At 41.0% G+C, this 13,240-nt stretch overlaps 1 protein-coding gene across 2 annotated transcripts in view; it reads right to left on the bottom strand.

Moving 5' to 3' along the window:
• Positions 1 to 4,333: 4,333 nt before the first annotated feature.
• The window catches only part of prmt3 (protein arginine methyltransferase 3), a 54,916-nt gene continuing 46,009 nt past the window's right edge, over positions 4,334 to 13,240 (bottom strand). For both annotated transcript variants that reach the window (XM_063481365.1, XM_063481284.1), the window contains exon 16: positions 4,334 to 4,549. In XM_063481365.1, the coding sequence (XP_063337435.1) occupies positions 4,440 to 4,549 (110 nt within the window). In that variant the 3' untranslated portion in view covers positions 4,334 to 4,439. The remainder of the gene's footprint in view (positions 4,550 to 13,240) is intronic.

Genomic DNA, 13,240 nt, shown 5'->3' with positions numbered 1-13,240 from the left:
GGATAGGCCAGTAGTTCCAATTAGCGTAGCAACATCAAATACTTTATTTTACAGAAAAGAAACTAAGACTGTGCCTTAAGCTGACAATCAAAGATGAGGGAGTTCTTTATAGTTATTCTCATAAATTCACATTCAACAATTACAATTACACACACACACATTTTCAGTTTTCAGAAGTTGTATGGGTGGAATACACCATGTGCTAAAAATGGCCTGAACTATAAATAGTTTTTCCACTTGGCGGGTTTTACGCACAAAGCTCTGGGCTCTATACGTTCCTTCGTGCGTCACCAATAGCAAACTGATCAAATACAGAGAAAAAAAAGTGGGCGAGGTCTTGACAAAGCTACTCATTTGTTAAAGTCTTACGCAAGAAGATCTCTGTGGGGGGGGTTAAGTTAAAGTCACGTGTTTTAAGGGGAGCAGGAGCCAACCACTGGAGCCTGCACTGGAAGCAGTGACACCCCAAAGAGGCGGAGGGGGGCATACTGTACAGTCTAAAACACTGCATTGCGTATTCTCCTAATCTCGCTGTACACGTGTCCCGTGAGTTGTGTTTTACCCCAAAACTAAAACCCCACTGGTGAACTGATGATTTAAGAATGGAGTGTTAATTATGAGCTTAAATGAAAACAAAGGCCACGGGACGGGTGGTAAACTGTGTCGGAAACAAGCCAAACTGGCTCCTCTTGACCCTTTCCAGCAACGTGGACATAAGTTTGCTCACAAGAGTGAAGTCAAGTCAGGTCAATCCCAGTGAACGGAAAAATAATTAGTGCGTCGCTGCCAGTCAAGTACGTTGTTTAACCAGGTAGCGTTCACTAACATGCGATAGAAATCTCAAAGAGCCTCTAAAAGCAATAAAATAAATAAACGAAAATAATAATTTATGTTTTAAACTAACTTGCTATACTGTGAACTGGTCGTTATGGCGTTTTTCTTCTCTAAGCACTCGGAGCGCTTTTAAACACGTCATCTGAACCGCTGTAATAAGCCAGTACATTAAGTGTCCGTTTAATGCCCTGATTCTTTTTCTTTTTAAGTTATTTATTTATTTATTTATTTATTTTGGACAGCTGGGGAAGTTTGGGGCAGTTTCTGCTCGCCCGCTGTGATCGGTGTGGTACCAGCAGGACACGCGAGGGTCTCACTCGGGGCCTTTCGCTTGCTATGCACGCCGGGCTGCTTGCGCTTGTAAATCTCCGTCCGTTCCAGATAAGAGTCTGGAGCGGCTGTATTAGCCACCGCCTTGAGTTTAATTACATTGTCAACAGAGAATAATTGTAATTGATTTCTGCTCCTCTTCCAGAGACCGCTGTGCGCGCGGACTGACACACATACACACGCGCGCGCACACACACGCCCACTGCCAAAAAGACCCCGGTTTGTTGTATGTTTTCAGAGACAGCGTGGTTTACAATACTTGTACACGCGCACCAAAGTGAAGAAAGTGCGCATTAGATGCGTCACACCCTGCAACTGTTTAAATTCTACTGTGTCAGCATATATATATATATATATATATATATATATATATATATATATATATATATATATATATATATATATACATATATATATGTGTGTGTGTGTTTTCATTACTTTGAGCGGACTGCATCCTAACGGAGGATGTGAACTGCCTCTCGCCGAGTGTCTCCTCGTGCTCGTTAATTATGTGAGCTCTTGTAATTAATTGATCACTCCCCCTGTCGCCTGAGCGATAAGAAGCCGCACCAATTCTAACGCCTGGGAAGCCGTGATTCAGCGGAGGGGTGTGAGCTAGGGGGGGGGGGGGGGGGGGGGGGTCATGCCGAGGCGCACGACTCCCATTATCAGCATCCTCATCAGTCGGGCCTGACAGAGCCTTCACACACTGCAGTTCAAGTTCGTCCAGTGATGTGCGACAAAGACCCCAAGGTGTTTTTTTTTAAGAGTGTTAATAAATAAAATGGGTTCGTTTCATTTAAGGAGCTATTTCGTTGTAAGTAAAGAAAATTCTTTGAGCTTCAGGATTGTTTTCTCCTTCTGTTTGACGTTCGTTTTCATTATTATTTCAGACACAGTGATCCAACCCAAAGCAATGAATGTGTCATAAATATGTTGCTTTGTAAATGAGCGTTTAAGTGCAATAGGTTTACAAAATTGATTACCTCTCAGAATGAGCGTCATTTTTTTTTACAGAATAATGTGGAGAAAACGAATGGCACAGGCTGTGAGACAAACATAATCAATTGTGAACAAAGGCGCTTTATTAGGCTCTTTTAAGGCTTTTAATCACGGCGGTGCCAGCTTTGTGAATTCTTTTTTTCGTCAGTTATATCAAAGGACACATCAGTGCTTGTTTATTATGAAACAACACCGCAGAAAATGTGGGAATGATGCTGAACGATTTCCGTAAAAGTCTCTAGATGCAGGTCCCTCGCAGTCCAGCCAAAAAATGACACTACTGAATGGAGCGTAGTTAAAGGGCTGACTCCACGCAACCAAAATCCCACGAATCCAACTTTGCAAGAAAAAATAAAACATGTACACAAAAAAAGCATTCGCCCTGTTTGATGTCACCTTGTACAGCACACTGTATGAATAGAATGCCAGAGACGACAGGGAAGCGGTAGAAATGTGACCGTCAAATCATCATTAAGACAGGGAGCCAGGCCCAGAGTCCGCTGCTCCTCCTCACAGATGACTCCTCTTTCTCGGAGTTTAGGATTCGTCCTCTCAGGCAGAAAGACAAAAAAAAGGGGGGGGGGGCTTTAATTGTAAGCAGAGCTGCTCAGTGAAGTATGTAAAGAGGCTTCAGTCAGCCTTTTTAAAGCTTAAATTCATTTTTGCATTGTCCCAGTAAACTCACGGAAGATGGATGATGCCCCCGCTGAGGTATCACACAGCTCAAAGTAGGACAATAAGGAGGGATACCTGGCAAACGCACACAATCTGTAACAAAGAGCAGCCTCCTTTAGATGAGGCAGAGATGCATGTGAGTGATGATTTGAAGAATTAGTGAAATTAGTAAAATTGCGGATTTGAAGAGAAAGACTTAAGGTTGCACCTGACGCTGTCTTTAACTGTTAAACAATCTTCAGACATCAAGGTTGCATGTACAGTGGCTTCAGAAAGTATTCAGCCTCTCTGAATGCTGAACTGACTTTAAATGGTTTAGACAAGAGTTTGGCCAGCTGATATCCTCTGCTTAATGATCCCCAATGGAAATCTTTTCTTTATAAAAATATACTCTGCCTTTGGTGCTCCTTGATTAACCTTGACTGAATTTCATTTGAGACCCTCTGTGACACATAAAAGTCTGGATGTATTTTAAAGGCAGCAAACATTCACACTGCTTGTGCACACTGAGTCATGATGTCTATGGAACACTGTAGAACTACAAGATGGCTGTGATGGTTTCCACAAGCACAGTGATTACCCAAGATTACACAAGGAGCATGAAAGGAAAAAAAGATTCTAATTATATTATAAGATAAATCTTAAACTCTTTTGGGTAGAACTCAAGCAACTTTGAGTCACTCATTTTTTCTTTACATCTTGATTTCTGGGTTTCAAACTTCCTTGTAATTCATTTTATTGACTTATTGACAAAGATAACTTAAGGCATGAACCAATGTTGTGTTCGCAAATAACAGACAACTTAGTAAAGAACGAATTTTAAATGGTATGTTCAGGCCAAAGCGGCCAAAACTTCATCAGAAATGGTCTCAGTGGAAGGATGGCCATCAAGAAGCCATCATTAAGAAAGGAGGGGGAAAACGCTGAAGTATACCAAATTACACCAAAACTGGACTGGAAATCAGTGGCAACAGGTCTGATGCAGTGATGAACTCAAAAAGTGTCTATAGCTATCTGTAAAACATGGTTCCTGGTGGTAATATGATGCTACGGGCTTGATTCTTGGCAGCAGGGACAGTGACACTCATCCTAACTGAGAGAAGAGTAAATTCAGGCATAAACCTAACCCAGATAAACCTGCGCTAAATGTCCACAGAACCTGTGGCTGGTGTGATGGTTCCTGTTTCAGTATGACAGACTTGAAGCTATAACTGGAAAAAAAAAAGTGGGACATTAAAGGTGGAAAATGAACATTTTTCACTCTAATGGGAAAATGCCAATTTTATCAAGGTAAAATTAAATAAATAAAACAATTAAGTGCACAAAGAGCAAAGAAGCATTGATCCTTTGTTAACCATTTGCAGTTACTATTTCAACAGCATGCATTTGGCAGTATGTGTAATAATAAACACATAGTCACGCTGAATGTGCATTTTTGTGTAGTTAAACTGAATGAGCACAAAAAGACACTGACAAGGAGGAAATCTCATATTACAGTATGTTTTATTTCAAAAGCCAAGAACAATACCAACATTTAAAACACTTAAGGTATTAATTCTTTCAAACTACTCGTGGCAAGGACCATGTGATGGTTGTCCTTATTGGAGGCTATAAGTCTGCTTCCTGTCTCGGAGTTCAAAGGTAACCCACAGTGAGCGTGGATCCTTCTTGTTTTTGCGTACAGTGATCTTTCCCTGAAGCTCTTCCCCTAAAGAAAATATCAAAGACAGCGAAATATGAGTACAGTACACCTTTTTATACTGAAGTCACATTACATTTAACTGGAGGGTCTCTCCCTCTTTCTCTTTGAAGGGGTGCGTCATCATTAACTCATCTGTGAGCTGAAATCTACCCCTGAGGGATAACTTTCCACAAGAAGTAGAACTTTGCTCAAATTATAAAGGCTGTTAATAAGACACATTACAGTAAATCATCAGTTATGAAGTAATATGAATTAAAAGAAATCAAATATAAACAGTTACAGCCAAAAACCACGTAAAAATCTGCAAATGAAACTCAGAGTTTAAAGAAAGGGAAGATTTTTACCATCAGTTTGTCTTAATATATTCTAGTCAGGTAGGATTACTAACAAAGGCAGGAAGTCCCAAAGCACTGAACCAAAACTGAGAGGAAAAAAAGAGCATTTTTTGTAAAAGAAGGACAGTGTTTCAGTATTTTCTACATTCTATAGTGTTAGCAAACAACAAAGAAACACCAAAACCACTTTTTTTTTTTGCTTTTCATTTTTGCTATAAAGTATACATGCAGCTACATATGTCATATTTGCTCAAGTGCACTACTGTTCCAAATAGGGTGTTTAAACAGATGTGTGTGGATTTTGTTTTTATTCACCTAATAGAAAGTTCAGGGAAATAAAACTGGACATATCATGCACTGATAAAAAATAAATAAATGAATAAATCAAAAGACAGAAAACAATTAGACTGAAATCGATCCGTGTGTCCATAGTAAACCAGAAATGAGTAACTGCTCATAAAAACAAGTCTTCCTGATGCCTTACAGTGCTGCTGAGCTCAGGCCTTTGCAGTATGAGTTGAACGCACTGTCGCTTACAGAAATGATGATGTGTGTAAAGGCAATGTGGTTTAATGTATGTTAATAAGCAAGATTGTCTGTGAGCGTGCGTGTATGAATGCAGATGTGTCGCGATCCCCAGATGGCAGCAAGGAGGCAGCGCGTCTACAGTGCGATGCACGAGTGATCGGTGAGGCTGTGAGAAGGCGCTGCTGATTATGACGCATAATCACTCTGATTAACTTCACGTTTGACTGCTGGAGGTAAATGAATGTTTACCCAAATGGCAAACAAGCATCCTCTCACGCTCTCCATCCCCGGCCTGCCTCCTCTCCGCATGCTGCGCGCTCCACATAGCTGGAGGTTAGAGGAGGACGACGAGAGAAAATGCTGACAGTGGAGCTTTCTCCAGCAAACTGTCCGCCATCGCTGCTGTCATGTCTTACTCGTTTCCATGCCAACGGTGCTGTCACAGAATCTGCTGCTGGTGCTGTGCTCTGGGGCTGTCACTTCACTACAGAGAGGGCAAACAGCCGTGGCGTTTCTCTGTGGGGGCTTTTACAAAAACAAAAACCACTGTGTGACAAATTGTAATGGAACATAAGAATATTCCATATTTGGGTGTGGAAAGTGGGGCCACTGCTATGTTGGGAGAGAACAGTGGTGGAAACTTTCTAGTTTATTACAACCTTATTACTGAATCACTTTCAGAAAGAGTATTTAAAAACAAGTAACCAAACCAAAAGTACAGATGACAAGAAATCTTAGAGGAGAATATTGTTTGGCGCTGTCTTACTAAAATAAGCAAAGCAGTCACTTGAAGGGAGTGATGCTGCTCCAAGACCTGCATATATCATTCAGCATTAACACACCAGCACTCACAGATGATAAAGTTACCCATGCCATGTGCAATAGTGCACACTGATCCCACTGGAAATGCTCTCTTTTTAACTGTGCGTTGATAGCATATGTTAATATATTAAAATTGCCCATAGGTGTGAGTGTCTCTCTGTGTTAGCCCTGCGCCAGGTTGGTGGCCTCTCCAGGGTGTACCCCGCATCTCACCCTATGTTAGCTGAGCTAGGCACCAATTGTTTTATTAAAGCTGCTCCTTTAAGGATCATCAACAAATAACCAAATTAATTTTCAGATGTTCCAACGGGTATTTTTCCAGTAGCTTGTCTAGTCTTTTGTTGCCCTTGATCTGTTTCTAATTTGTGAATGGCAGAAAAAAAGGGTTTACACAGCATCGCAACCTTTTTAGGAATTAAAGTTGTACTAGTTAGTTAATCATTTATTATTAATCTCTGGCTCTCTTCCATAGCGCGTCTTCCTTCCCTCACTCCCAACCGGTCGCAGCAGATGGCCGCTCCTCCCTGAGCCTGGATCTGCTGGAGATTTCTTCCTGTTAAAAGGGAGTTTTTCCTTCTCACCGTTGCCTGTAGCACTTGCTCATAGCGGGTCACATATGATTGCTCGGGTTTTCTCTGTCTTCTTTGTATTATTGTAGGGTCTTTACCTTACAATATCAAGCGCCTTGAGGCAACCGTTATTGTGATTTGGTGGTATAAAAATAAAATAAAATTGAATTGAATTACTACACTGGTTAATAACTTTTGTAATGTTCTTTTTTCATGCCAATCATCCAGTTTGTTTTTTTTATAACTAATAAAACTTTACCGAAAGATTTCTACAGAAGACAATACACAGAAATGTTGCAAACCTGAAAACAAGATACATCCCATAGTAATAAACTGAAAGACACCATTCTGCCCCCTACTCCACCCCCAACTTAATAAACTTGGTCATCGGTCAACAATATAGAAGCAAAACTACCCAACTGTGAAGGAAAAGGTCACTGACACACATGCCTAGTTTGTCTTTTCCTGTCTCTACAAAGGCTGAAGTCTGGTCTCTGTGCATTTGACTTATAAAATGAGACAATTTCCACAATCTAAACCTGAAAAAGAAAACCATTAGAAATCAGTCAATGATAGCTATGAAACAAACTCTCTTTCCTTATCCTTGTTTTTTAGGAACTGAATATACCTAAGCCATAAGTTTCTAGAGGACTGGGTTTTGCCTTACTGGTAGTCTTGTGACGGAGTGTGGTGGTTTTGGGAGGCTGCAGTCAAACTTCACTTGGTAAGAGGTTGATAAAGGCCAAAGAAATAATTGCTTGACCTTTGGTAACCTTTTGTTAAAACAGCACTGAAAGGAAAATAAAAATGTCTTGTGACCAAAGACTCATGCTCTCTAAGCTGTCCGTCTAATTTCAGCTGTGTATTGCAGCATACAAACAACCCATGACAGAGTGTCTTTTCAGTCACGGTGTATGCAAGCAGCTCTGCTGTAATCAGTCAGTGCAAACTCCCAGTGGAAGAGGGCCTCGTGCTTTCAGTAAACTGGCCGTTCAGAACCTCGGAGAAAGAGTTAACCATGTGTGGAAATGAGTCGGGGAATGGTGCCGGGCTTTCACTGCGATGTCGTACATCACCGTGCCAGTATCATTAAGCACAACCAGGCCCACAGAAAGCGCCCATGTCAGCCCAGTGCAGCGTTTCTCCATGAAATTACACCAGAGTTATATGTGATTCATTTAAACTGTTGTCATTCACATTTCACTTAGCACTCCTGTAGTCTCCTGTAGAACTAGTACCACCATCTCCCTCTAAAAATCTTTTTCTAAAAGTGTAAAGAAAGGGAATACAAGGAGAGGAGGGAAAGTCGCAGAGAGTATAAAGAGGGACGTGCGCACAGTTAATTTAGCAACACAACAGAGCTAAAAATAGCTCATTTCAAGCACAATGTTCACTCTTAAAGCTTCTGGGGATCCTTCTGTCATCCTGATGTATATTTTTATACAAAAGGGCAAACCACAGCAGCTGACTTCACCTGACACTGCTGTGATGCTCATAGCTACATTTCACTCACAATTCTCTGGCATACTCCCTCTTGCTCCAATCTGCCTTCATCTAATCCTTTTCTGCTTCTCAGGTCTCGTTGAGCGCACAGCGAAGAGGCAGAGGTGCAGAGATGATGGATTGTATATCCCGAGCACCGGTCTGCACTCACAACTGGTCCATGTGTTGAATTACAACCCTGAAGAACTTTAAGCTTAGCTCGGCCACTGCTGCTCGACAGCTCAAGGACCCTCAGAGTTCAAACAGGATAGAGGGGGAGGGTTGAGGAGGTAAAGAGGTGTTTAAACTGTGCCTGGAGAGGTGAGGCAGGGAGGGAGGGGTGAGGATATTTGGAAGAGCTACAGTTCCACTCAGGACACACGAGGTGAGTCATGAAAATGGGGGCAGGAATAAAGACCACCTGACTGACCAATGAAAGCCTGGATGATGACGCACGCCCATGTTTTAGCTGCTCTGACTAGCTCTGTGCACGTAACCAGGGCACTGCTTCAGCTCAAGGTACTTTCTTGCACCGAAACAAAAAAAGGCAAAGAAGAAAACGTGACCTTTCTCCAGTGAACATTAAGCAGGTAAAACTGTGAAAAACAGACCCTCCTCTTCAATACTAGAGCTACACAAACACACCAGAGCATGACAAATGATTTTCTGTTTAATTTATTACGCTGCCAGTCGGGAGGATTTGCAGCGATGTTTTGTTCCAGGCTGCTGCGTGCCTACTCTCTCTTGAGCAAGGGCCTCCCACAGAAGTGCGGCCTTAGAGTTAATTACTGCTGCACCTCGTACAAACACATCAAATAAGATTTGGTCCCGCCACGATAAATCACCACAGCCTGAGCCAATATGAAACACAACCACTGGCTGTTTATGCTCAGCCCTTACTTCGGCCGATCAAAAGTGCTTCTCAGTCATAACCCGAGAGGAGAGGCCGTTGTGTGTGTATGTGTGTGTGTGTAAGAGAGACTTTTATCATCTTCAAGGTGACTTTAGAAAGTTTTCTCTTACAGCCAGGGGGAAGTTTAGTACAGAACTATGCAAAAACAATTGTGCATTTCAGTGTGTAAAGAAGAATGTGTGTATATGGGTGTTGTAAAGTACACCATGGGAGCCTAGCAGGCAGCCGGTGAATGCTGTTAAAAACTCCATTTCTGGTTTACGGCCCCTGGAGGAGGCTGGAGACCGTTAGGGTGCTGGGGTAGAGTGAGCACATCAATAACCTGCTTCTCCCTTCATTTTATTCTTCCATTTAACTTTTTCTGCTTGCACTGCTCGGTTCAAGCATGAGACACATGCACAAACTGATGGATCTTTATGGACTTAATCTGACCAATTTGAGCCAGAATCTTCTAGGCTGAAAAAGCTCAGGCTACAAACACATCTGTGTCTGTGCCTTGTTTAATGGTGCAACATGACATTATGCCTTGTAGATAATGCAGGACTAGGTAAAATAGGCACTGGTCAAAGAAGACCAGAGTGAGACAGAACATGTGTAGAGGTGGGAGGAATGAATGAACAAGATTAAGTCTACAAACTGAGGTCTAGTGGCCTCTAGAGGTAGTCATATCCATTACACTCCAAAAATAACCAGAGCTCAGAAGTTTCTACAGGAAAGGTAACATCCTATGAAGGATTACCAGAGCCAGAAGCTGATGGCAGCACATGCAAAACAGGAGGAGTATACCTAGACACACCACCAGCCAGCTGTCTTCCAGACTTATAGTCAAATCTGCTGTTTCGTTTTAAATTGTAATTTTTTTAACCCAAATTAGCAAAAACTATAACTGTCAGCTTGTAGATGTTACTGTTTGATTTTCTGACATTAATATGCTCAGTGAACAGACTGGCCATTGGCACATGAGGTTTTTTACATTTTTGGTGTTCACCGGTTGTGCACAGGATAGTTGTTTATTGGAGGTCACGAAAACATGATAATACATGATAATACACATGATAATAAGCATTAATGTACACCGCATATTTAAAGGAAATCGGCTCTTTAGTTTCCTGAAATCTAGAAATCTACAAAAATGCACACAAATAATAATAATAATAATAATAATAATAATAATAATAATAATAATAATAATAATAATGAAGCCCTGTTTTGTCATAAGCCCATAGAACAGTTTTGGTGCTCCTTAAATCTTTGAACTTGAAATAAACAGAATTCTGCCTGAAAAAAAAAAAAACTTGACCTGATTTAAATGATCTCCTGTTCATGATCATATTGCTAGTCTGAGGTCACTCTCTGGATGACCAGTTCTGATGAATTTCACTTTGTGCCCTGAAATTTCACCTGAGATGGACCTTAGACCTAATTTTTGACTATTCTTACTACCAACATGTCTTTTACCAAAAAATAGGCTGATGCATTCATATTATCGCTCTCTCTCTTCATTTTTTGGCATAAGGAGAGGGATGGGACAGTGTGTCTGGGACTGTAAAGTCTAGCATTGTGCATGCTCTAAAGGATGGCACTGCTTCAGATGGTAAAAATGATCTGCGGTGTTATATGCCTTGCAGTGCATACTACAGGACAAAATCTCTTCTGTCTAAAAAAAAGAGCAGAGCATATCACCACAAACATTTCATACAAACTGTTAAGCACGATAGAGGAGGGGTGATGATTTGGGCTTGTTTTGTAGCCACAGGATCTGGGTAACATGGAGTGATTGCACCTACCATGAACTCCCCCTGATTAAGATATTTTTCAGTCTAATGTCAGGCCATCTGTCTGAGAGCTACAGCCTTGCTGCAACAGGACTATGATCCTTAGCATAGCAACAAATCTCTGGCTGAAAAAGGAAAAAACAAAATCAAGGTGGCCCAGTCAAAATGCTGACTGTAACATAATTGAAATGCTGTAGTAGGTCTGTAAGAGAGCTGTACATAAATTAATGACAACAAACATCAATGAAATGAGAAAACACTGTAAAAAAAAAAAGTGTGGTCAGAATTGCTCCACAACAATGTATTAGACTGACAAAATTAAACAGAAAAGTAAAACTTAAAATTATTACTGCTAAAGGTTCCACACACTACTAAATCATGGGTTGAACTTTTTGTGTTTTTCACACTATTCTTTTTCACATGACCATGTCATGCACTATTATGTGAAGAAATCTGGTGCATAATGCTTCTTGGTATCACTGTGCAGCTTCCCAGTTCTGTTCTGTTTTAGCATACTATTCTTCTCTGCTCTCTCTGATGCATTTATCTTCCCTAGGATAATGCAAATCCCATGATAGCGTCTGAGCAGCATCAGAAGTTTTGACATTCTTATCACCCTGGGTGCTGGCCTCGCAGGCTGAGCATGGCTAGGAGTAGCTGGACATCAAGCGGCTCTGTCCCCACACAGGTCATTTATTACAGCAGACTAAGTCTGATATCTGGCCACTGAGTGGACAGCCAGTCTCAAAGCTCATCCATTCCCACTTCAGCAGACATATCCATGATTCCCATTATGATAACATAGAGAGAAAGAGTTTACAGCAGTAATAAATGTGAAATCATCCAGACATTATGTATTACAGTGGTGTGAAAAAGTGTTTACCCCCCTCCTGATTTCCCTTTCTTTTTTATGTTTTTCACATCTAAATGTTTCATATCGTCAAACAAATTTAAATACTAGACAAAGATAACACAAGTAAACACAAAATGTTTTTTCCAAATGAAAGTGTTTATTATTAAAGGGAAAAAAATCCAAACCTACATGGCCCTGTGTGAAAAGGCGATTCCCCCATAAACCTAATAACTGTTTGGGCCAACCTTCGCAGCAACAACTGCAATCAAGCGTTTGCGATAACTGGCAATGAATCTTTTACATGGCTGTGGAGGAATTTTGGCCCACTCATGTTTGCAGAATTGTTGTAATTCAGCCATGGTGGAAGGTTTTCGAGCATGAACCACCTTTCTTAAGGTCGTGCCACATCATCTCAATCGGATTTAGATCAGGATTTTGATGGTTTAAGAAAAACAAATGAAGTCTTTGGAGTGGCCTAGTCAGAGGTGGACTTGCTGGTGTGTTTTGGATCATTTTCCTGTTGCAGAACTCAAATCCGCTTGAGGTCACGAACAGATGGCCAAATATTTTCCTTAAGGATGTTTTGGTGACAGCAAAATTCACAGTTCCATTTACCACAGCAAGTCTTCAACGTCCTGAGGCAGCGAAACAGCCCCAAACCATTATATGACCACCATATTTTTTGTTGGTATTATGTTCCTTTTGTGGAATGCTGTGATACTTTTACGTCAGATGTAATGGGACACACACCTTCCAAAAAATTAAACTTTTGTCTTGTCAGTCGACAGAGTATTTTCCCAGAAGTCTTGGGGATCATGAATATGTTTTTTGGCAAAACTGAGACAAGCCATTACGTTCCTTTTGCTCAGCAGTGGTTTTTGTCTTGGTACTCTGCCATGCAGGCCACTTTTGCCCAGTTTCTTTCTTATGGTAGAGACATGAACACTGACCTTAACCATAACCTTAAGTGAGGCCTGCAGTTCTCTGGATGTTTTCTGGGATATTTTATGACCCCTTGGGTGAATTGTTGCTGTGCTCTTGGGTTAATTTTGGCTGGCCAGCCACCTCGGTAAAGTTCCATGTTTTCGCCATTTGTGGATAATGGCTCTCAATGTGGTAGGCTGGAGTCCCACAGCTTTAGAAATGGCTTTATAACCTTTTCCAAGCTAAGATATCTCATTTATTTTGTTGTTCATTTTTTCCTGAATTTCCTTGGTATGTTGTCGGGCTTTTGAGGATCTTTTGGTCTACTTCACTTTGTCAGGCAGGTCCTACTTAAGAGATTTCTTGATTAAGAACAGGTGTGGCAGTAATCAGGTCTGGGTGTGGCTAGATAAATTAAACTCAGCTGTCCCAAGATGTGATATACCACACTTAGTTTATATTATAACACACCTTCATTTAGAAACTGCATTTTGTG

This window comes from Pelmatolapia mariae, linkage group LG1, assembly GCF_036321145.2.
Source record: "Pelmatolapia mariae isolate MD_Pm_ZW linkage group LG1, Pm_UMD_F_2, whole genome shotgun sequence".
NCBI lineage: Eukaryota > Metazoa > Chordata > Actinopteri > Cichliformes > Cichlidae > Pelmatolapia > Pelmatolapia mariae.
This window is presented reverse-complemented; position numbering and strand designations above follow the sequence as displayed.